This window comes from Neoarius graeffei, chromosome 13 (assembly GCF_027579695.1).
Source record: "Neoarius graeffei isolate fNeoGra1 chromosome 13, fNeoGra1.pri, whole genome shotgun sequence".
Taxonomy (NCBI): Eukaryota; Metazoa; Chordata; class Actinopteri; order Siluriformes; family Ariidae; genus Neoarius; species Neoarius graeffei.
The window spans coordinates 21,714,528-21,738,301 of NC_083581.1; the positions used below are offsets into that span (position 1 = coordinate 21,714,528).

General features: G+C 40.9%; 1 protein-coding gene across 3 annotated transcripts in view; it reads right to left on the reverse strand.

Moving 5' to 3' along the window:
• plxna2 (plexin A2) overlaps nt 1–23,774 on the reverse strand; it is a 530,875-nt gene that overhangs the window by 467,420 nt on the left and 39,681 nt on the right. For all 3 annotated transcript variants that reach the window (XM_060937347.1, XM_060937348.1, XM_060937349.1), the window contains exons 2-3: nt 11,699–13,021; nt 6,549–6,731 (exon numbers count right to left, since the gene is read on the reverse strand). In XM_060937347.1, the coding sequence (XP_060793330.1) occupies nt 6,549–6,731; nt 11,699–12,901 (1,386 nt within the window). In that variant the 5' untranslated portion in view covers nt 12,902–13,021. The remainder of the gene's footprint in view (nt 1–6,548; nt 6,732–11,698; nt 13,022–23,774) is intronic.

Consider the following 23,774-nt stretch of genomic DNA (forward strand, 5'->3'; position numbering starts at 1 on the left):
GTAATTTAAATAAAAAGTAAAGTATTCATAAATTGAAGTTTGGAAGCGCCTCTGTTTTTGGGCTGAGGAGAAGTTTGAAAGGGTGTACCGCGATTCTGCCTTCTTGTATCGCGATACGGATCGTGGCTCTGCGTATCGCGATTTCGATTCGCATATCGTTACAGCCCTAATATACATATATCATAAATACTGTGCATCCCCGTGTAGGCATAGCATTAAATAGCTACAGCAATGAGTCAGTGGAAGGTCCTCACAAAGATAATAAGAGCTGGTTCATACACTCACTGGCCACTTTATTAGGTACACCTATCTAATCAGCCAATCCCTTAACAGCAGCACAAAGCATAAAATCATGCAGATACAAATCAAGAGTAATGTTCACTTTAAACATGAGAATGGGAAAAATTGTGATCTCTGTGACTTTCACTGTGACATGGGTGTTGGTGCCAGATGGACTGGTTTGAGTATTTCAGAAACTGCTGATCTCCTGGGGTTTTCACACACAACAGTCTCTAGAGTTTACACAGAATGGTGCGAAAAACAAAAAAACATTGAGTGAGCGACAGTTCTGTGGGTGGAAACAAATGTCTTGTTGATAAGAGAGGTCAGAGGAAAATGGCCAGATTGGTTTGAGCTGCCAGGAAGGATACAGTAACTCATGTAATCACTCTTTACAACTGTGATGAGCAGAAAAGCATCTCAGCATGCAACAGCAGAAGGCCACATTGGGTTCCACTCCTGCAGCCAAGAACAGGAATCTTAGGAACAAGTTCCTATTAAAGTGGCCCATGAGTGTATATTTGCGACCATGTGCTAGGGAAGCAGATAAACCTCACATGATAATTTATAAACCGAGTTGTTATTGACAGAAAGCATTTCTGAAGTATTTTCGCTCATTTGTACTATCAGTAACATGTACAGTACAAGTTGTTCATGCATAGTGTTTAAATCTGCAATTCTATCAATTTCAGAAATATTGTTGCTCTAGAATTGTTTTTGAATTGCGTTTTGGTTTCCATCCCACACCTTGTGTCTTTATTGAAAGTCCTTTAAAAGACAAAGTAAAAATGTGATCCTGTAGGATTAAGCTGGCCGTAAAACTGACAGCTCCACTGTGTATAATGCATGCATTCACACTTTAGATTTGTACCATTTCATGATTGGAGTTTTCTGTAAATAAATTCATTTTATACATATGAATGTGATCATTACTGTGTCCACCACTAAGATGAAACTCAGGAAACATGTTGTTCATTAATTGCTGTCCAAGTGCATGTTTTATCATAAACAAGACACATTATTACAGACACCATCCTCAGAGATGAACACTGTAAGGCTAAAGTGCTTTTGTTGCAAGCTATTATTTTACATAACCTCTGGAGTATCCCCAGCTGGGGGAAACTACTGGATGAGACCTGGGAACATTTTCCTTTTTACACTTTATAGATTAAATATTTGTTGTTTAACCTTGAGATGTGCTGTATTTTGGAACAATATACTCTTTATATAACTTTGTATAAAATCCATGGAAAAAAGGCAATAATCCCTCATCACCAGGGGTAAGCAGGGGTTTACATGTCCCTGCCTCAACCAAAAATTGCTTGACATACAAATGCATGTGATGTGCTGTTCGCGTCTGGAAAGATTGCATGTTAGCATGTGTGTGCCTCTGTGTGCCACTTTAATCTGTATACCTTCTTTCTCTGTGGCAATGCAAATACGTAAATACAGTCAGTCAATGTAGAAGTATAAAGCAAACAGACGTGTGTGTGTGTGTGTGTGTGTGTGTGTGTGTGTGTGTGTGTGGCCAGGGGAGGGGGTTTGCTCTTCGGGAAAGGAGCCAATCCAATTAGAAGCAGCAGTGCGAGCCCAGTTTTTTTTTTTTTTTAAACTGAGCTAAATTTACATTTCACCAGTCTTTTGCCCTCTCTGTCTCTTCTTAGTGTCTTCCTTCAAAATGAAAGGAATCAGAAGGTCCCACCTCTTGATACTACATTTCCACCTCCAGTGTGACATCCTGTAAACCTATATCCATCTCTCACAACTCATAAGTTACACAAGAAAAGGCAGGTTGTCAGTGCTGCACAACTTGGGAAAGGCTTATCACACGACTGCAAAAGGACACAAACAAGCACTCTGAGCATTTCGGGGGTCTCTGAGCCTGCCTCTGCTGTCCAAAACATGCACAAAAAGCTTAGCGCCCCCCCCCCAAAAAAAAATAAAATAAATAAATAAATAAAAGACAAAAACCTTGACAAAGTAGTCACATCCTCTTCTCCGCACACTGTCATTCGCTCCAGCAGCTGTGTGATCACAGTCTCATGGGGCTCCAGGCAGCGTAATATAATGCAAATTCTCCCTACACATCCGGGTGAAGTCCTTCACTACGGCTTCCTTGCTGACAGACATGGGCTTTGGAGGAATGCTTGTGTGTTTGTCCTAGACTGCTTGGCTACACCTGACCAGCTGCTCTATTTGTGTGTGCGCGCGCGCTATGAGATTAAAGTATGAGCATCAGAACAAAGCAAATGGGCCGTAGCACCACTGTGGAGCCAATACACCTCCTGCCTAATTCAATTCCACTATAGATGGGAGGTGCGATGTTAGTATGAATTATTAACCTGCTCGAACAAGAGGATTACACAGAATGAGATGCTCAGATGCCACTTCCTGATTATACCACCGATTCAATTAGAGATGAAAATGACTTCTGTGTGCGTGTGCACGTGTGTGTGTGTGTGTGTGTGTGTGTGTGTGTGTGTGTGTGTGTGTGTGTGAGATTTGGAGAATAAGCCTCAAGATAAAGCAAGAGAATCAAGACAAATAAACAGGTCATGTTGCCATGATGCCACTTTTGCAACACAGACATCTTTGCAGCCCTCTCATTACCACTGACACTTCCATGGACCTGTCTATCACGCTATACCAAGGTGCTGTTGTTTCTTTGTTTGTTTAAGAAAGAAAGAAAGAAAGAAAGAAAGAAAGAAAGAAAGAAAGAAAGAAAGAAAGAAAGATGCAGATAACCCATCAGGTTACTGTTTGACTGAGATGACATGAAGAATCATTGAACAGAACCAGAGTCAAAAAGGAGCCTATTGGTGGGATTATAAAACACTGCCTGGTGTAAAGTGTGCTGAATAATATTTAGCAGATTGTACGGATCTTTACGCTATCCATGTAAGACGAAGGTGAGTATAAGTCCAGCTCAGAGGTATTTCATTACTAACGTGCATGCTCAATTTCCTTTCACAATAAATATACGACACTGACTTGCTAACTCACTAGCTTGCACACAGCTTTGTAGCTTGCTAACAATTTTGCAGAATAAAGTAATTCAAAGTAAAAGGGTAGCTAACAGGTTATAACCACAGCTCAATATAATAAACTAACTTACACTGTCAGGGTGGATTGCTAACTAATTAGCTTAGAAACAATTTTGCTAGCTATTGATATTGCATAGTGGAATAATAATCTAATACCATGCACTGAGAGACTCCAGTTGAAATTGTGGATTGTCTGAGGTGACTGGCATAGTACTATTTTGTGAAGGGTGCAGCCCTGAAGAAAATAGGATTGTGCCAGTCACCAAAGAGAATCCATAATTACCAGTGCCTCTCAGTGCATGTTATATTTGATACATATTTGATTGATATCCCTCATCAAAAAATTCCAAACTAAAAGTGTTAACTCCAAAGAATTAGAAATAAATCTGAAAAAAAGAGTTCTAACTCACACCTTTGTCCCTCTCCACTATGCAAGTGCCAAAATCTCCAAACTGAAAAAGACTATCCAAAGTTCCAAACTGTACATGAGCACAAAAATCTACAACATATTTACAGAACACATTTTCAGTATCCAATACTGTGTATTTATAGTCATTTGTTGTACAGTGGTGCTTGAAAGTTTGTGAACACTAGAATTTTCTACATTTCTGCATAAATATGACCTAAAACATCATCAGATTTTCACACAAGTCCTAAAAGCAGATAAAGAGAACCCAGTTAAACAAATGAGACAAAAATATTATACCGGTAATTGGTTATTTATTTACTGAGGAAAATGATACAATATTACATATCTGTGAGTAGCAAAAGTATGTGAACCTTTGCTTTCAGTATCTGGTGTGACCCCCTTGTGCAGCAATAACTGCAACTAAACGTTTCCGGTAACTGTTGATCAGTCCTGCACACCGGCTTGGAGGAATTTTAGCCCATTCCTTCGTACAGAACAGCTTCAACTCTGGGATGTTGGTGGGTTTCCTCACATGAACTGCTCGCTTCAGGTCCTTCCACAACATTTGGATTGGATTAAGGTCAGGACTTTGACGTGGCCATTCCAAAACATTAACTTTATTTTTCAATCATTCTTTGGTAGAACAACTTGTGTACTTAGGGTCGTTGTCTTGCTGCATGACCCACCTTCTCTTGAGATTCAGTTCATGGACAGATGTCCTGACATTTTCCTTTAGAATTTGCTGGTATAATTCAGAATTCATTGTTCCATCAATGATGGCAAGGCGTCCTGGCCCAGATGCAGCAAAACAGGCCCAATCCATGATACTACCACCACCATGTTTCACAGATGGGATAAGGTTCTTATGCTGGAATGCAGTGTTTTCCTTTCTCCAAAGATAACGCTTCTCAAAACCAAAAAAGTTCTATTTTGGTCTCATCCATCCACAAAACATTTTTCAAATAGCCTTCTGGCTTGTCCACATGATCTTTAGCAAACTGCAGACGAGCAGCAATGCTCTTTTTGGAGAGCAGTGGCTTTCTCCTTGCAACCTTGCCATGCACACCATTGTTGTTCAGTGTTCTCCTGATGGTGGACTCATGAATATTAACATTAGCCAATGTGAGAGAGGCCTTCACTTGCTTAGAAGTTACCCTGGGGTCCTTTGTGACCTCGCCGACTATTACACGTCTTGCTCTTGGAGTGATCTTTGTTGGTTGACCACTCCTAGGGAGGGTAACAATGGTCTTGAATTTCCTCCATTTGTACACAATCTGCCTGACTGTGGATTGGTGTAGTCCAAACTCTTTAGAGATGGTTTTGTAACCTTTTCCAGCCTGATGAGCATCAACAATGCTTTTTCTGAGGTCCTCAGAAATCTCCTTTGTTCGTGCCATGATGCACTTCCACAAACATGTGTTGTGAAGATCAGACTTTGATAGATCCCTGTTCTTTAAATAAAACAGGGTGCTCACTCACACCTGATTGTCATCCCATTGATTGAAAACACCTGACTCTAATTTCACCTTCAAATTAACTGCTCATCCTAGAGGTTCACATACTTTTGCCACTCATAGATATGTAATATTGGATCATTTTCCTCAATAAATAAATGACCTAGTATAATATTTTTGCCTCATTTGTTTAACTGGGTTCTCTTTATCTACTTTTAGGACTTGTGTGAAAATCTGATGATGTTTTAGGTCATATTTATGCAGAAATATAGAAAATTCTAAAGGGTTCACAAACTTTCAAGCACCACTGTAAATGTTTACCACACAACCGGCATGAAACTGGAAGTGCAACTGACTGCTTGTGTTAACCAGCTTGAAATTGTGATGTCAGTCCATGGTATATCCAGGATATACCAAGACTGACTCACACCATATCCTTTTTTTTTTTTTTTGACATCACGAGATATGTGGAACTATTTTATGTCACATGAGCCACGCTTGGCCAATCCCTGCATGGAAATTTTTTGATGAGGGATATAATATCAGCTATCATATAGATGGCTACCTGATTTTAACAGAATAATGTGATTCATCTGATCTACTCATGTGACCTGAGCTCCCTGTCACTCATTGCTGTAACTAATAGAGTAAAAGGACCAAACGCAGTTAAGAGACCTTTATTCATACCTGAAAAGGTAGATTTGTAACAGTTTGGGAGTGTCAAGTATAGCTTTTTGTTTTATAGCCAGTCATACCTTTAGCAATTAAGCATAGCAAAGACAATTAACTGCCAAGTTACTGGCAAAATACCTCCAGACATATCATATCTGCATTCCATTTATATAAAACCAAACACCACAGAGCCTTCAATTCTTAATAATGCAGCCAATTAGCAACACAAGGCTAGCATCAGAAACATGTTCTTCATATCAACTCACGTTGTGGGAAATGTGTTATAATAGGATCATTCTGTATCAAACCCTTTCTACTCAGTTATAGGTAGAGAGGCGCTAATTCAAGTTAAATGCCCTCTCGAGGTACTAGTAACTAAAAGATGCCTTTAAACAGTCGGAAAGTATTCAGAAAAGGCATTTCTGCTCTCTGAATATACACTTTAAATTGTGAAATATGGCACAGTTCAGCTCTGAGCTATAACGGCCAACAAAATATACTGCTTAAGCCTTATAATGATAAGACAAGTACTGTGCTGTACTCAGAGTCTAATAACTTAAATAGAATTTTGTTCCAAAGCCAACAAATTACCTCCTGTCTTGACTCAAGTCATCAGTGGAAGTGAGAAAAATGTCAGGGTGAGATGACCATGGTGGGTACAGTGCAAAACAAAACCACAACCAGGCGTACCTTTTTTAGACGTCCACACTTAGTGCCAACAAAAGCCACACAGTAGCCATTGTACACATAGGAGGTCACTGAGGTCATGCGGTCTCTGCTTTCCGTGTAGAGGGTGTATCCTGTCACCAGCTGAGAGCCACCCAGCGGCTGGTTAATGTCCAGACCACAGAAGGAATCATCAATGGGCACCGGCTGGAAGTAAATAAAGGCTCATATTAATGCTGTTAGTGAGGGTGTGATTGCTTTTCATAATGTGGAAGATGGAGTGAAAGCAGTAAACAGGGGGCTCTGGCTCATCACTTGCTCATTACAGTACTTTTGCCCCAGGAGGGACAAGATGAGGCTGTACACACCCATCCACTACTATCAGAAGTATCCTCACACACACACACACACACACACACACACACACACACACACACACACACACACACACACACACACAAAATACAGGTTTAGAGCTTGCTTTCAAATTCTAAATCACAGCTTAATAAATGCTGATGCAGCGCACTTTACCCACCTGGAGAATCTGAACAGAAGTGTGTGTTAGTTTACACTTGGATGCTATTAATTCACACATTAATCACACTAAACACACTGAACACAAAAACAAATGCACTTTTTCTCATGAAAAATAGTCTGAATTAAAGGAAAATGTAATGGTATAGTTAATAAAAAATATGTTTTATTTAAAAAGTAGAAACACTTTACTCCTTATCTTCATATCTCTTTATCTGAATTATTTTTGTGAATTGTTACAAATTTGTCACAAAAAGTGTGGCTACATGGTAGAATATTATCTAGCTAGGTAGCAGATTTGTTTGTTACCTATGCTGACTGTGTTGGAGGAGGTTGCATTTTTGCCTCCATTTGTTTGTTTGTTTGTTTGTTTGTCTTTTTCCAATGTAACTCAAAAAAAGAGTGAACGGATTTGGTTGAAGTCTGGAGGAAAGGTGAACCATGTGCCAAGGAACAATAGATTTTGATGCAAATCCGAATATGTGGCTTGGCGGAGGTATACACTCTACTGAGTGCTGTTCAAGTGTATTTGTTTGTTTTCTTACTTATTTCATAATTTCTTACTTATTTCATAATTAGTGATTCTTGCATGTTAAGTATTCACCTGTTTAAGTGTAATTCTTTATACAGATATATTTTTGTAACATCAAAAGTAATAATAATAATAATAATAATAATAATAATAATAATAATAAATATGTAGGCTTTAACTGAAATCTCATTAAACCTCATTAACACCATTAAGCTAATGCCACCACTTGCACACATGCACAGTCAAAGATGGAGGTTTATAAACATTTACAGTCATTTTGTCATGTTGAACAGAGTCCTGACCCTTCATCAGTCTCCATTCAGAAACGAGCAGTAAGTTACAGGCTTCGGAGCCAGCTGAGAGATCGTCTAGATTCAGGTCAGTGAAAGCCTTGTCACTGACACTGGCCTCAAACTGTCACAGAGAGTCATGGAGAGGAGCACACTGATGTAAGCACACTGTTCATCACCTGCACCACAGCCTTCCCAGACATTAACACTGACTTTCCAGCTACAGACTGTAAAATTTTATGGCTGTCCAGCCAGTTATACAGGCTCAGGGAAAGCAATAATGCACTGAGGGTATAAATGTACGCAGGCCTTCCATGCCACATTCTCTTTTTATTTCCCTTTCCAAAAATAGCTGGAGCAATTCTCACAGGTGAACGTGAAAGCTCAAATTATTTTGGTGGTGACATTATGCGCCTGCACAATGTATTTTTGTAGCTGTGATTGAGATCAGACAGCTTGGGGCAGGACATGGGGCAGGTGGGGGTGTATTAATTGGAAGGTACACCATGAAACCTCAATCTGTAACTGAGACCATTGCTTCACTAGCCATGTAAATTGAAAAAGTGTGTTGGTGCAGTGTTGCAGGTGCAGCTGTTGTTCCTAAGCCTGCAAATGTAATTTAGCCCATTTGGTTTCCATTAGAGTGTGAGTGTTTAGATGATGTGCATAGATGACAACCAGCTGATGAAAATCTGCATCCTTTCCTTTCCCATCATGGTCATTCCCAATACCAGCTGGTTTGAAGCAATGTATTCCAATTTGTTAATTACTGTATAGGAAAATGCACATGTACAGTACATGCACATATTCACTGACAGCCAATTTTATATAAACACCATCTTTATTCATTCATGTGGTAGATGAAAAACATCAGTTTATCTTTTTTCTGTCACCTCAGACTCCTCTTTTTGACTGGAACTCAGTGTGGTCTTCTACTGTTATAACTCATGCACCTCAAAGAGTTCTGACATGCTTTTCTGTTCACTGTGGTTGTAAAGCGTGGTTACTTGAGTTACTGGAGCCTTTCTGTCTGATTGAAACTGCCTGGACTTTCTCCTCTGACCTCTTTCATCAAAAAGGTGTTTTCCCTGTTTTTTTGTTTGTTTGTTTTGTTTTGCACCATTCTGTATGAATTTTATAGACCCTGGGAGATCAGCAGGCTTGGTGGTGAATGTATATACTGGATATAAATTCCCTTACATTTCCCTTTAACCTTAGAGTTTAATGCTTGAGTCTGTACCTGTGTGGTTGTTATTTGCAGAAAATTATGGAAGAATGTTATCTAATGCCGCTTTTCCACTACAAACGCGGCTGAGTCGGGCTGAGCCGTGCCGTGCTGAGTCGGGCTGAGCGGGGCTGTTGGAGTTGCATTTCGACTACAACCGCGCTGAACCGCGCTGGCTGGAAGTGGGTGGACACATTGGGTGGAGTTAGCGAAAGTGGGTGGACGTCAGGTGATGTCGTTAAGCAGCGCAAACAGTGACATCAGTGATCTTTTAAGCGGTAGTCTCACGACCCGGATAGTAAACAATAAACATGGAGGACATGGAGTCGTTAGTGTTGTTGGTCTTGGTGCTGTGGCTTGTTGTCACCGACAACGCGGACAGATACTGGCAAGAGCGTATAGATGAGGTGAGGTGCATAAGGCTTCAGAAATTCTCGTAATTCGTAATTATTCTCCTTCCGGGTTTGCGGTGTTTACAGATCCCAGCGCGCTCGCGGGGCGTGTGTGGGCATGTGAGGACACTCCTCCTCACCAATCAGTGCACAGGGGAGTGTCTGCTCACGCCCCCAGCCTCACTCGGCACGGCTTGGCTCGCTTCAGCCCCACTCCAAAACGGTGCGAGTTTTAGGGGCTAAGCAGGGCTGAAGCGAGCTGAGTCGTGCTGGTTTTTGGTAGTCGAAACGCGAGCCGTGTCGGGCTGAAGTGAGCTGAAGCGAGCTGAAGTGAGCTGAAAAAGGGTAGTGGAAAAGGGCCATAAATGTGCATTTCCTTCAGGAATCCATTCTTTCCCGTACATAGGTCCTACTCATTCACCACACCCAAATGGACAAGTAATTAAAATCAATATTTCATATTGCCAGTAATATGGGGTTGCACTTTAAAGGCTCTTTCAGCTGCTGAGACTGTTTATAACTAAGTAGCACTTGGGCAATTAGTGAGGAGCCAAGCAGGTCATTAGAAATCATCAAAAGCAGAAATCATTGATCCAAAAAGTTACCAATGAATTTCCATGTTTGTTTTTGTTTCTGTCAGTGGTTTGGACTCTTGTACAAGTGCCATGATTTCTTACAGCAGCACACATATTTAGAATTTCACCAAGACTCCATTGAGCTTTGGAGGTCTCTCTCTCTCTCTCTCTCTCTCTCTCTTTCTCTCTCTCTCTCATGGTGTTATGCTTTTGTGTTAAAACCAGGAGAGAAACCAGCCGAGAAAGCCACATTTGCTGCCATCTAAAATAGTCAGGAATAACTAGCAGGAAATTAAATAAAAACACTCCTGTCTGGCTCCACTGAGTGACTGCACTGAGCGCGGCCATTTCTTTTTTAAGGCAAAAGGAGGTTATTTTCTATTTCAGAGGGAAAACTGGGGGCTGGGGTTGTTGAAGAGTATATTATTTCTTTGGAAAAATATTTTCATACTCCTGTTGGTCTTAAAAAAATGAAGAAAAATAGCTGTGTTACAGGAAGAGGGTACTGAACCCTTCAAAGCCTGTTGCTAGCAGGACTGATCTGAGTAAGCTTAGAGTGCTTCCTGTGCGAATCATTAAAAATGCACCCAGTGCAACCATTAAATACTATAGATTTATTGAGCAGATATTGAGCATTTTTTTTCTAAGTGCATCTTCCCATAAGTGAGGATACATTCCTAACTCGAAAGAACAAAGCAACAGTGGCTGGAGACTTCAGTGCGCTGTTGAGTGTTTTAATGAGATCAAGAAATGCATGGTCTGGCTGACAGACCCAAGAGTATCGATGGGGGATGTGTCGGGGGGGAGCTGGAAAGGTGGAAACCATGAGAGAACCTCCTACCTGCTGCCGCTTAAATGGTGCAAACAAGTGTCATGTCTTCCTCAGGAAAAACCTGCCAGCATTTGGCTGATAGCTATCATAATTCCTTTCATTCCTATTATCAACTGAGGAACAGAGACACAGAGGACATCAGCCTCCTGAGGCTTTATTTCTTAACTGAATTTAAAAGATACTATGCAGGGATATACCAGAGTACTGCTCTGGGGTATTTGGACACAGCTTGTTTTCTCTCACTCTCAGTCTCTCTCTCTCTCTCTCTCTCTCTCTCTGACTAGAAATGATTGGTGTATTTGTATTGCAGTATAAGAAACCATTCCTGCTTTAATGCTTGCAAAGAAAAAAATTTGATTCTAAGTTGTAGATTTGAATGGGAATACTTGTCCTATCACAGCTATAAACTAATTATTTTTTAATTACAACTAAAGAAAACTTAACTTGATAAGCGATTTACATGATAGAAAGAATCTGATAGGATTGGGGGTTTTATTGAAGCCCTGTTGTGTCTGTGTGTCAACTGTTATGATTGTTTGGTGTCATTGGTGAGGTGTTTTAAGTGAGTACCGCTACTTACCGTAAAGTGTGATTGATGAGAAATAATTTCATAAACATTACTTAAAATTAAAGATTAAGGCCCTAATACAATCCTCAAAAAGGAATCAAACAATCAAAGTGCCAGTTGATCTTTCTGAGCTTTTGCTGAAAAACACTTCTTGTATTATTATGATTACTATTTTAGGCTTCTTACATAAAATAACATGATGGCATTATAGTAACATATTCCTTACCGCCTTGGTGCACTGCACATCTTTCCCAAGCAGCCAACTCAACTCCAGGTTGCCTTCTCCTTGGTAGCAGGACTGCAGGCGCTCCTTAATGCGGGCATTGATGTCCTTGATGGTGAAGACGCAAAGGGCTGAATCATCAGGGGGGTGGTGGTACTGTTTCTGGCCTTTAGAAAAGACGGCAAAGAGGACATCATCTGTGGCACTGATGTTGAGTCCGGTGGCAAGCACTCTTCCTGGTTTGGCTAAGTAGGCTGCCTGCAGGAGTCGGTACTCTACACCATTGCGCATGCAGCCAATAGGCAGTGAGACATAGGAGTGGAACTTGTGGTCATCTTTACACAGACGGACAATGCGTGAAATGTAGAAGAGATCATTTGAGGACCCACTGGAGGCCATGCCATTTTCAGGCGTCTCTGGCTGTACAGTCAAAAAGTACACAAAATTGCCACTGGCAAAGCCATAGATGTAGTATATGTCAAAGTGGGAGACCAGTGCTAAGGTGTCTGAAGGAATCTTAATGAGTGATGAGACAAAATCAGTGTGCAGTTCGTAGTCGAGCATGGCTGAGGACTCTGGGTCACGAGGAAGTTTGCGGCTTGAGATGGTTGGGAAGTAGTCTTGCTTCCCATCTACTGCAGTGCCAATGAAAAGCGTGCCATCTTTGCCCTGCGAAGGCACAATAACTCCATACATAGTGCCTGTCTGATTGACACTAGAGAGATAATGCTCTTTCTTGTGTGAGGGTTCTACCAGTATGAAGAGATCATCCAGCCGAAGTAGCTTGCATACACCCTGATAGAGGCTCCCACAAGCCAGCAGCCTGTTCTGCGAGTAATCAATAAGGAGAAGCTTGTTGACATTGTTGGTAGAGACCAGTGGTTCAGAACAAGGCTGGACTATAAGAGGGGGGTAGCAGGCCTTGTTGTCATCTTCTGGGCCAGTGTCATGGGAGACCAGGAGAGTGAGGTTGCCAGACAGCTTGTAGACACGGTTAACAGCACCAATATAAAGTGCCCCTGTTGTCTGATGGACCGTCAGATGATTGAAAGACCATTCTCGCTTCTCAGGGTGAAATGTGGTAAAAGTCTGTCCACTGCATGTTGTAGCAAGGGTTAGCACCAGCACCCAGACACACATGGGCAGCATTAGAGAACTACAAGAGTTTATTTGTAAAGTCCTTTGTGAATCTTGCTGGCCCTCCATGATCCCAAAGGACGACAAGGAGGAAATAAAACTAGATATCGGGCAGGGTATCAGGAATTTCTGTAAGAGTCCTAATGGTTAAACTGGATCGTTTTTCTCTTTCACTGTCTTCACATGTTTCTGAAAAAGACAGAAAGAGACAAACGGGAAATGAGTAAGACTAAGGCCATCCTGACTCACATGTAATTTAAATGGAAAGAGACAAATGTCAATGGAAAATACTGATAATTCACCAAGCTTACTGACTCTGAGTTGCCTTTCAATCATTCGTACAGACAATGGCCGGAAAGCTTTATCTACACATTCCAAAGGAGCTGTTGTGTAGGAAAGTACAATGACGGAAGGCTTTATAGCGACGGAAATTAGCATGACCTGATGTCATGCCACCAACTCATACACTAAGTAAAGAGCTTAACTAAAGCTTGCATTTTTTTTTCTCAAATCAGTGTTTCACTAGCAGAATGGATGATGACCAAGCCACTTATGAAATGGTTTATTTTTAAAGACATACACCAAATGACTTACTGTTAATAAGCAATACTGCTATGAATGCATTTTAACATTTTTGCATTATGCATTCATGACAAGTATTGAAATTAAGGGTTCCACATTTCCATAATTTTAATTTCTAGCAAATATCACTGATGCCCATTCATTTAATTCACAAGTGTCTTTTATTTCCATCTGGCCCTAATTGCTTTGACAAAGAGACAGACGGACAGACAGACACAGGAAGAGAGAGAGAGAGAGAGAGAATGAACAAGCACAGTATGGAATTTTTGCAACAGCCTTTGAAAAAGATCTTCAGAGATCTGCCTACTTTATACAATAAATCAAAAGGGAGGCCCCTTTCTCAAGTGTATCTTGGGGAGTTAATTATCTCATCCACCACACAGGGAGGCCTGAATCTTATTACTGAAACAAAGTGTGAACAAATTGGGTGCCAGTTCCATGTACCCTTCTTTACTCTCTGCTCTTTAAGAGGGCTGTTTAACAGGATCTGAATCTATTAATTATACTTTCCAATTTTGCTCCTGTGTTTTTTTTCCTCCCCTCTTTTTTACCTCTACATCTGACACAATCAAAGCCTGGGGGAATTAATCACTGGCAGCAGAGTAATCATTCCTAAACGAATCAGGCCACCATTAGAGATACCAGCGCTGTCATCCAGCCACATTCACCACATTTGTATTCTTTGTTATTTGTCCCTGGCTGCTCTGCATATATTATCACAGGCGAGCGACATAAGAGGGCAGCAAATGGAGACAATGGCTGCGCCTCTGAAAATCAAGTATGTGCTTCTGAAAACTCAGCTTAGCAGCCCAGTATATGTAATTAAAATACAGAAATAAAGTGACAGAATGGCAATCAGTGGAAGATTAGATGACATTATTACTTCGAGTTCCATTTTAAAAAGAAAAGACTATATACTGCAGATGTCCTGATGTCCTTTTATATGCTAAACAGCTGACAGTATATGCTTGCCTGATGTGTTTCAGACAAGTATTTCTGATATTACCCAGGCCTGTCCTTGCTCCTAACTCAAGATTCAACCTTCAGCTTCACTGCTGTACTACCTGTAATTTCACAGGCCTCTAGGGTGCCCTTATCAACCTGAGAAACCGATTGGTCCTTTTCAGCAAATAAGGAAGCATGGGATGAGATGTCTTGCTCCCAAGAGCAGAGCATTAGCATGGCTATAAAAGGGGTTATAAAGCCAGGCCTGGGCCTGGGCCTGCCCTTCACACAATTTCTTTGTTACAGTTTGGACGTGCTGGAGGTGCAAAAACACATCCCTCTGGAGCAGTTATTAGAGACCTACTGAGGCAGTACTTTAATCTAACCCAGAACCCCTTTTTCCCTTTAAGCACAAGCAGTACCACTCCCATTTTCACCAACTACTGTTCTCACAATTCAGCCCTCTCATAATCCTCTCTCTCTCTCTTTGTGCATCTCTTGCTCTCTCCCTTCTGCTGCTTGCTGTCTCTATGGAAGAAAGAGAACTTCTCTAATTGTATATGTAACAGCAGTAGCTGTGTTCAAGAAGGGAAAGAAAGTTGGAAACTGTAGAGCTTAACCATGCCGATGTTGGAACAGCAAAGCCATCAGAAATGTAAGGTTCTTTGTTGAAAATGTTATGTTAATTACTTTTAATGCCTGATAGGAACGAGTTTTCATTGCGTCAGAACTAAAAAGAGACAGCTGATGTGCTTGTCAGTATCTTATTGTCTGAGGTGATTATTTCTGCTTTGAATCAAATAGATAGATAGATAGATAGATAGATAGATAGATAGATAGATAGATAGATAGATAGATAGATAGATAGATAGATAGAGTGGTGCTTGAAAGTTTGGGAATCCTTGAGAATTTTCTATATTTCTGCATAAATATGACCTAAAACATCATCAGATTTTCACACAAGACCTAAAAGTAGATAAAGAGAACCCAGTTAAAAAATGAAACAAAAATATTATACTTGGTCATTTATTTATTGTGGAAAATGATCCAATATTATATATCTATGAGTGGCAAAAGTATATGAACCTCTAGGATAAGCAGTTAATTTGAAGGTGAAATTAGAGTCAGGTGTTTTCAATCAATGGGATGACAATCAGGTGTGAGTGGGCACCCTGTTTTATTTAAAGAACAGAGATCAATCAAAGTCTGATCTTCACAACACATGTTTGTGGAAGTGTATCATGGCACAAACAAAGGAGATTTCTGAGGGCCTCAGAAAAAGTGTTGTTGATGCTCATCAGGCTGGAAAAGGTTACAAAACCATCTCTAAAGAGTTTGGACTCCACTAATCGACTGTCAGGCAGATTGTGTACAAATGGAGGAAATTCAAGACCATTGTTACCCTCCCCAGGAGTGGTCGACCAACAAAGATCACTTCAAGAGCAAGGCGTGTAATAACCGGGAAGGTCAGCCCATGTTTACATTAGACCGTATCAGCGGATCATCAGATTAACGTTTTTAAAACGATTAGTGTGCACACAGCAACACCAATACACGATTTGCGTGCACACAGCAATACCAATACACGGATACGCTTGGCTCCGCAGGCATCCTGCGCTCCAAATCACTCCGCCCTGAACAGCGAGTGCCCTCTGGAGGGTGCGCACTCCGGCCTTGCGCAGCTCACAGAGCACGCGAGTGAAGTGAACAAGCTGTGATTCAGGACTGTGTGTGTGATCCCAGCGCATATCACTTACCACTTGCAAGTGGAAGGATGGCAAGCCTAAAGACAATCATAACTACACAATGAGCAGTATTTGCATCAGTATTTGCAGTATTTTCATACTTTTATACTCTTTAATGAAAGGTGATACAAGGCGGAAGTCCGCGCCGTTTTTCAGCAGTCGCGTCACATGACCAACGCCAGCGAATCAGGAAGGTGGATGTCACAGTGACGTTGTCCAATGAGACGCCAGCTAGAGCTCAGCACAGCATATCCGCGTATTCTGAATGTTTACACAGCACCGGAGCACGATCTGGATTGAATACGTGGACGCTGGCGGATTCCCGTTTCCCGGCGTTTCCAGGCGGTTTAATGTAAACGGACAGTGCATCCGCGAAGAAAACAAGACAGATACGGTCTAATGTAAACGTAGCCTCACAAAGGACCCCAGGGTAACTTCTAAGCAACTGAAGGCCTTTCTCACATTGGCTAATGTTCATGAGTCCACCATCAGGAGAACATTGAACAACAATGGTGTGCATGGCAGGGTTGCAAGGAGAAAGCCACTGCTCTCCAAAAAGAATCAAATCAAATCAAATCAAGTTTATTTGTACAGCGCTTTTAACAATAAACATTGTCGCAAAGCAGCTTTACAGAATTTGAACGACTTAAAACATGAGCTAATTTTATCCCTAATCTATCCCCAATGAGCAAGCCTGTGGTGACGGTGGCAAGGAAAAACTCCCTCAGACGACATGAGGAAGAAACCTCGAGAGGAACCAGACTCAAAAGGGAACCCATCCTCATTTGGGCAACAACAGACAGCCTGACTATAATATTAACAGTTTTAACAGGTATAACCCTCAACTGTCCTCATGGGGCCGTCCTTCACAGGAGTGGGGCGATAAAACTCCGACCAGACACAGGGCACCAGGATGGATCAAGCAGGTCCGAGGGGCAGAAGAGGCCAGCATCTCAATCCCAGGATCAACATGTAACTCAGAGGGACAGATGGGGGGGGGGAAGAAAACACGTTGTTAGGTATGCCCTGCTCTGGCTGGATGAAAAAAAAGAACATTGCTGCTCGTCTGCAGTTTGCTAAAGATCACGTGGACAAGCCAGAAGGCTATTGGAAAAGTGTTTTGTGGATGGATGAGACCAAAATAGAACTTTTTGGTTTAAATGAGAAGCGTTATGTTTGGAGAAGAGAAAAGACTGCATTCCAGTATAAGAACCTTTTCCCATCTGTGAAACATGGTGGTGGTAGTATCATGGTTTGGGCCTGTTTTGCTGCATCTGGGCCAGGACGCCTTGCCGTCATTGATGGAACAATGAATTCTGAATTATACCAGCGAATTCTAAAGGAATATGTCAGGACATCTGTCCATGAACTGAATCTCAAGAGAAGGTGGGTCATGCGGCAAGACAACAACCCTAAGCACACAAGTCGATCGACCAAATAATGGTTAAAGAAGAATAAGGCTAATGTTTTGGAATGGCCAAGTCAAAGTCCTGACCTTAAACCAATCAAAATGTGGAAGGGCCTGAAGCGAGCAGTTCATGTGAGGAAACCCACCAACATCCCAAAGTTGAAGCTGTTCTGTACGGAGGAATGGGCTAAAATTCCTCCAAGCTGGTGTGCAGGACTGATCAACAGTTACTGGAAACATTTAGTTGCAGTTATTGCTGCATAAGGGGGTCACACCAGATACTGAAAGTAAAGGTTCACATACTTTTGCCACTCACAGATATGTAATATTGGATCATTTTCCTCAATAAATAAATGACCAAGTATAATATTTTTGTCTCGTTTGTTTAACTGAGTTCTCTTTGTCTACTTTTAGGACTTGTGTTAAAATCTGATGATGTTTTAGGTCATATTTATGCAGAAATATAGAAAATTCTAAAGGGTTCACAAACTTTCAAGCACCACTGTAAATAGATAGATAGATAGATAGATAGATAGATAGATAGATAGATAGATAGATAGATAGATAGATAAAGGGAGATTAACATGTCAATATTAGCACCTGGAAATCATGGCCGTATCAACCCATAGCCTACATCAACAACAGGGCAATCTGAGCATTGTTCCCAAGTGACGACATTTGTCTGGGAGGGCTAAGAAAACCAGCATGTTGACAGGATTGAATTTTGCCATGGCGATGAGTCACAACCTCACATTGCACCAGTGGGAAAGTAGCAGCTTTCTTGATCAGCTTCACTGCTGTGACCACAGAAACACTTGTAAATGTAAATGAAAATTCCACCCACTGACTTAGAGATCCACAGTTATTTCTATAGATGCCATGCAAAATTACACAGCTATGTTGCTGGCAGCTTGACAAATGTCAGCCACAAACAGAAGTGCTGTACATCCTTAACACATATTCATATGCATTTGTTCAACAAGTGTCTTCATAATCCTTATTTTCACATCCTTATTCCACAGTAATCATCCATCTGGGAAGAGAAAGGTAGCATGTGCTTCGACCAAGCTACTGAGCCACCAGCTAGGTAACATCCCCGAGCAGTTCAGCGCTAAACTACATGACAGTAACTATCATCAAAATAAAGCAATATGTCTGAAATTTAGTAAAAAAAATACACTGAGTCATCAGTTTCTCATCTGCTGAAATGTCTGCAATTGCATTGCCCTTTAATTTGTTGCCATTGTCAGCAAATGACACAGTGTGCATTTACTAGAGCCAGTCAGGCTTCTGAGTTCGAAAGCATTATTTTAACATTGGAATTCCAAGTTAGAGCAACATTATAGAGGATTGTGACTGCAGTGGCACTACAGAGGCCAGCTGTAATTTCTGTAATGGAGATCAAAACACAGTTACTGTATATTCAGAGTTAGTTATAGTGATTCTAAAATGATTATTGATGCATCTTGATTCTGTCTGTGATGGATTATTCTTTATTACTGTGTGACCATTTTATTTTAAAGCACAAACTAAAATATTGTACCTTGGCTCCAGCAAAAGAACATCTTTTCAACAACAAAGATTTTGCAACAGGGGGTGGCACGGTGGTATAGTGGTTAGCGCTGTCGCCTCACAGCAAGAAGGTCTGGGTTCAAGCCCCGTGGCCGGCGAGGGCCTTTCTGTGCAGGGTTTGCATGTTCTCCCCATGTCCATGTGGGTTTCCTCTGGGTGCTCCGGTTTCCCCCACAGTCCAAAGACATGCAGATTAGGTTAACTGGTGACTCTAAATTGACCGTAGGTGTGAATGGTTGTCTGTGTCTATCAGAATGTTTACATGCACATCCAAATCGAGCTACTGTCGGTAATCGAGCAAAGGGTCCCAGCAGGGGTGCCAGAGAAATCCAATCCTACATGCACAAGTGAAATCGGGCTATTGTGCAAGGTGCATTGTGCACCCGAGCCACACGTGGCGCTACACGCCCCATCGTGTTGGTACACTTCCGGTTGTCGTCATGAAGAAGAGCTATAGTGTTGCCAGATACTGCTGACGTATTCCAGCCCAAAACATGTTCAAATCCGCCAAAATGCACTTAAAACCCCCCAATCTGGCAACACTGGCAGTTCCGTGTTCAAGCTGTTAGGCTTGCTCTAACAGACTGTATGGCTACAAACTGTCTGGCGCAGACCACTGTTTTGTAAGACAACTTATTTTGTACAATAATATTTTTCTAAAGTCCATTTTTTGCTTACAATTTAACTTATGTCTTAATAAACACACAAAAAGTTCAATTGTTTTGTTTTTATTGACATTCTTCAGATGTTGGACATATATATATATATATATATATATATATATATATATATATATATATATACACACACACACACACACACACACACACACACACACAAATACAATGACTTGTTTATGTACACAATTCACAGCTATGCAACAGCTGTACAGATGTATTTGGTGATACAGTAAGTGAGCTAAATTTTAACAGTGCAAACAATGCCACAAAAAGAAAAGATTCATGCCGTTGTCATGATTCGTTGTCATACCGACCGAGGCTGTTGTTTTTCCCGCTTTTGGTCTCGTCACTCGTCACTTCCGGAAGGGGCAGCACTGAAGTAAGCGGCTCGACTCCGTAGCTCGATAGGGTATACATGCACTACGTAGCTCGGCTACAATCGCATAATCTAGGTCGTGTAGCTCGATTGCGAGAAATCAAGTTCGGTTCAATTTCAGCCTAGCTAAGGTGTTTACATGCCATTTAGAGCTTCGATTTCAGTCGAGCAACGGCAGAAATTCGATTTTCTCTATGTGCATGTAAATGCACTGTATGTGTCAGCCCTGTGATGACCTGGTGACTTGTCCAGGGTGTACCCCACCTTTCGCCTGTAGTCAGCTGGGATAGGCTCCAGCTTGCCTGCGACCCTGTAGAACAGGGTAAAGTGGCTAGAGATAATGAGATGAGATGAGGTTTTGCAACAAAATTTGCAGTTGACCTGGTAATTTGTTTTTTTTCCTTCCAACTTGAGATGGAAATTTTATCCCAGCTTTGCCTCTTCCAGATTTTTTTTTTGTGTGTTTGCTTCTAATTCATAAAATACAAAACTTTCCCAGTTGTTTTCAAAGGAGAAGAAGCAAGTCAGGGTTTCTCCATCTTTAAATCTGAGCTAGCTAACTTCTAACTAGCTAGCATATTACATTGCATACTTGCAATCTTACGCTTTTATGTTTTACCATCCCATTGGTTGATAATTGTGGGGAAAAATCTCTCTTTTTTTTTTGGCCAAAATATGTTTGTTTGTTTCAACATTATGATTTGGGTTATTTTGTCATTGTTATCGTCATTTAAAAAAAAAAAATCAGTGTATAGACATGTACATTGATGCAAAATTATTTAAAGCAAGAATCATCAAAGAATAATTTATTGTCCTTTACCTTAATATCCTTACTATCCAAATTCATGTATGTCATAGCCAGTTCAAAGATAAGCTAGTTTAACAAAATTCACAGCAGCAAAATTTTGAATTAGAAGTTCAAAGAAGTAAACTATATCAACTATATCAAGTAAACTATAGCCAGTGCTGTGAAAACACAAGGTTGTGAGGATCTCTGTAAAATAATTCTGAAGAGAACACATGGAATGGAAACAACAGGAAACCACTGCGTTCCACAATCCATGTGGCCTGTGATTATGGTGTGAAAATAACTGTTGTTTTTCTTAATGAACAGTAAGGAAAAGCAAACCACATGTTACTGTTAACAGCCTCTACCACACAAGTACCCTGTTGATTGCCTTTGCTTCGTCAGCTCATCGGTGCTTTAGCATCTCCACATTGCTGTTGGTTAGGCTAAGCTAAATGTTAGTGTGCTTTGCCAACACGAATCCTGCCAGTAATGTTGAGGTACATAATCCCTGGAAATGAAATATTTGCCATATTATGGCTTGGATATGAAAAAGTATGTTTTGAATAGGGCAAGGGGGAATAAAAGGATGGAATGCCACACTGTCATTCATCTGAAACGCTGCCCATAATTTAAAGCACAGATTTCAAACTCCATGTGAAAACCATACCGTAGTCATCAAACTCAAGCTGATTTAGTCCACATTCAGTCTTTTTTTCTTTCTGTTATTAAGAGTCTTAATAATAGAACAAATTTTGTTTTACATATTTACAGCCTGTGTATTGACATGAACCTAAAGTGAAATCCTTTTAGTGCTGGAAAACTGTTATGAAATTGAGCAAAATTGACTTCATTTCTGGGGTTAATTTTATCATTCTGAACAGTTGCATTTAAGCAAATGATTTCATTGGGTAAAGAAAACAAGAATAATAATGGATATACATGATGAAAAAAACAGACATGAGCAAACTATTTGAGCAGCTTAAAAACTATCAGATCAGGGGAAGTGCTCCCTTCTCATTTATTGTTACATTAAAAATAGAAGTTTAATCGTTCTTGAAGCAAGTTCTTCTTTTGTGAGCGTGTGACTGATAAAACAATTAGTCGATGAGGTTAGTCCATTAGTCTTTATTTCTTGCCTGACATTCTCTGATGGTGATAATGAGAGGCTTTGCTAGTGTGGGGTGTCATGGCAGAGTAGTGATATTTATAATTTCTTTTGTCTCTATTGGATCCAATTGCAGCATGCGGCAGCCTTGCTCGCTCCATTCTAGCTGAGAATCAGCTTCAAATATACAGAACATTTACCTCCCACTTGGGAGGAATAACAAGTAAAGTGGACACAGATTACACTCACCCTGACAAGCAATCTTTCCTGTCAACTCCTCTCTCTTTTCTCTTTTACTTGGTCTGTGTTTGGATTGAAAAACTTAATTAAGTTATGAGAGCTTACAGCTTTAGCTACAATCATAATGGTAAATGTACACATAACTGCAGACACAGCCAGTTTTTTTTTTCCTTTCATCTATACTCAAAGATAAACACAAATTACTGTTTCTCTATATCTAGCTGGAAAACCGACCACACAGACATTACAGTAGAGGTATGCATGAGGTACTACAAAGCTAAACGTGCACTACATGTGACATGAATATCTCTCTCAACTCCTGTCTCCAGTGCTTCAGGGACATGTCTGTCTACAATGCAGGATCTGAAACAGCCTGGCAATCATGTAACAATAGATATGAACTGTCTGTGGGAATAAGTGGATTGATTAAACTGTCTGTGGGTGTGGGCGGACTGGTTAAACTGTCTGTGGGAGTGGACAGATTGGTTAAACTGTCCATGCGTAGACTGGTTAAACTGTCTGTGGGAGTGAGCAGATTGGTTAAATTGTCCATTGGTGGATTGGTTAAACTGTATGTGGGATTGGGCAGATTGGTTAAACTGTCCATGGGTGGACTAGTAAAACTGTATATGGTAGTGTGTGGATTGGTTAATCTGTCCATGGGTGGATTGGTTAAACTATATGTGGGAATGGGTGGATTGGTTAAACTGTCCATGGGTGGATTGGTTAAACTGTCTGTGGGAGTGTGTGAATTGGTTAAACTGTCAATGGGTGGATTGGTTAAACTGTTTGTAGAAGTGGGCAGATTGGTTAATCTGTCCATGGGTGGATTGGTTAAACTATATGTGGGAATGGGTGGATTGGTTACACTGTCTGTGGGAGTGTGTGGATTGGTTAAACTGTCAATGGGTGGATTGGTTAAACTGTTTGTGGGAGTGGGCAGATTGGTTAATCTGTCCATGGGTGGATTGGTTAAACTGTATGTGGGAGTGAGCAGATTGGTTAAACTGTCCATGCATGGGTGGACTGGTTAAACTGTCTGTGGGAGTGGATGGATTGGTTAAACTGTCTATGGGAGTAAGAGGACTGCTTAAACTGTTCGTGGGTGGATTGGTTAAACTGTAGGTGGGAGTGAGCGGATTGGTGAAACTGTCAAGTTTATTTGTATAGTGCTTTTAACAATAAACATTGTCGCAAAGCAGCTTTGTTGCAAACTGCCCATGGGTGGACTGGTTAAACTGTCTATGGGAGTGGATGGATTGGTTAAACTGTGCATGGGTGGACTGGTTAAACTTTCTGTGGAAGTAAGTGGAATGGTTCATGGGTGAATTGGCTAAACTGTCGGTGGGAGTGAGCGGATTGGTGAAACTGTCCATGGGTGGACTGGTTAAACTGTCTGTGGAAATGGGTGGATTGGTTAAACTATCAATGGGTGGATGGGTTAAATTGTCTGTGGGAGTGACTGGATTAACCAATTAACCAATCCACAGACAAACTGC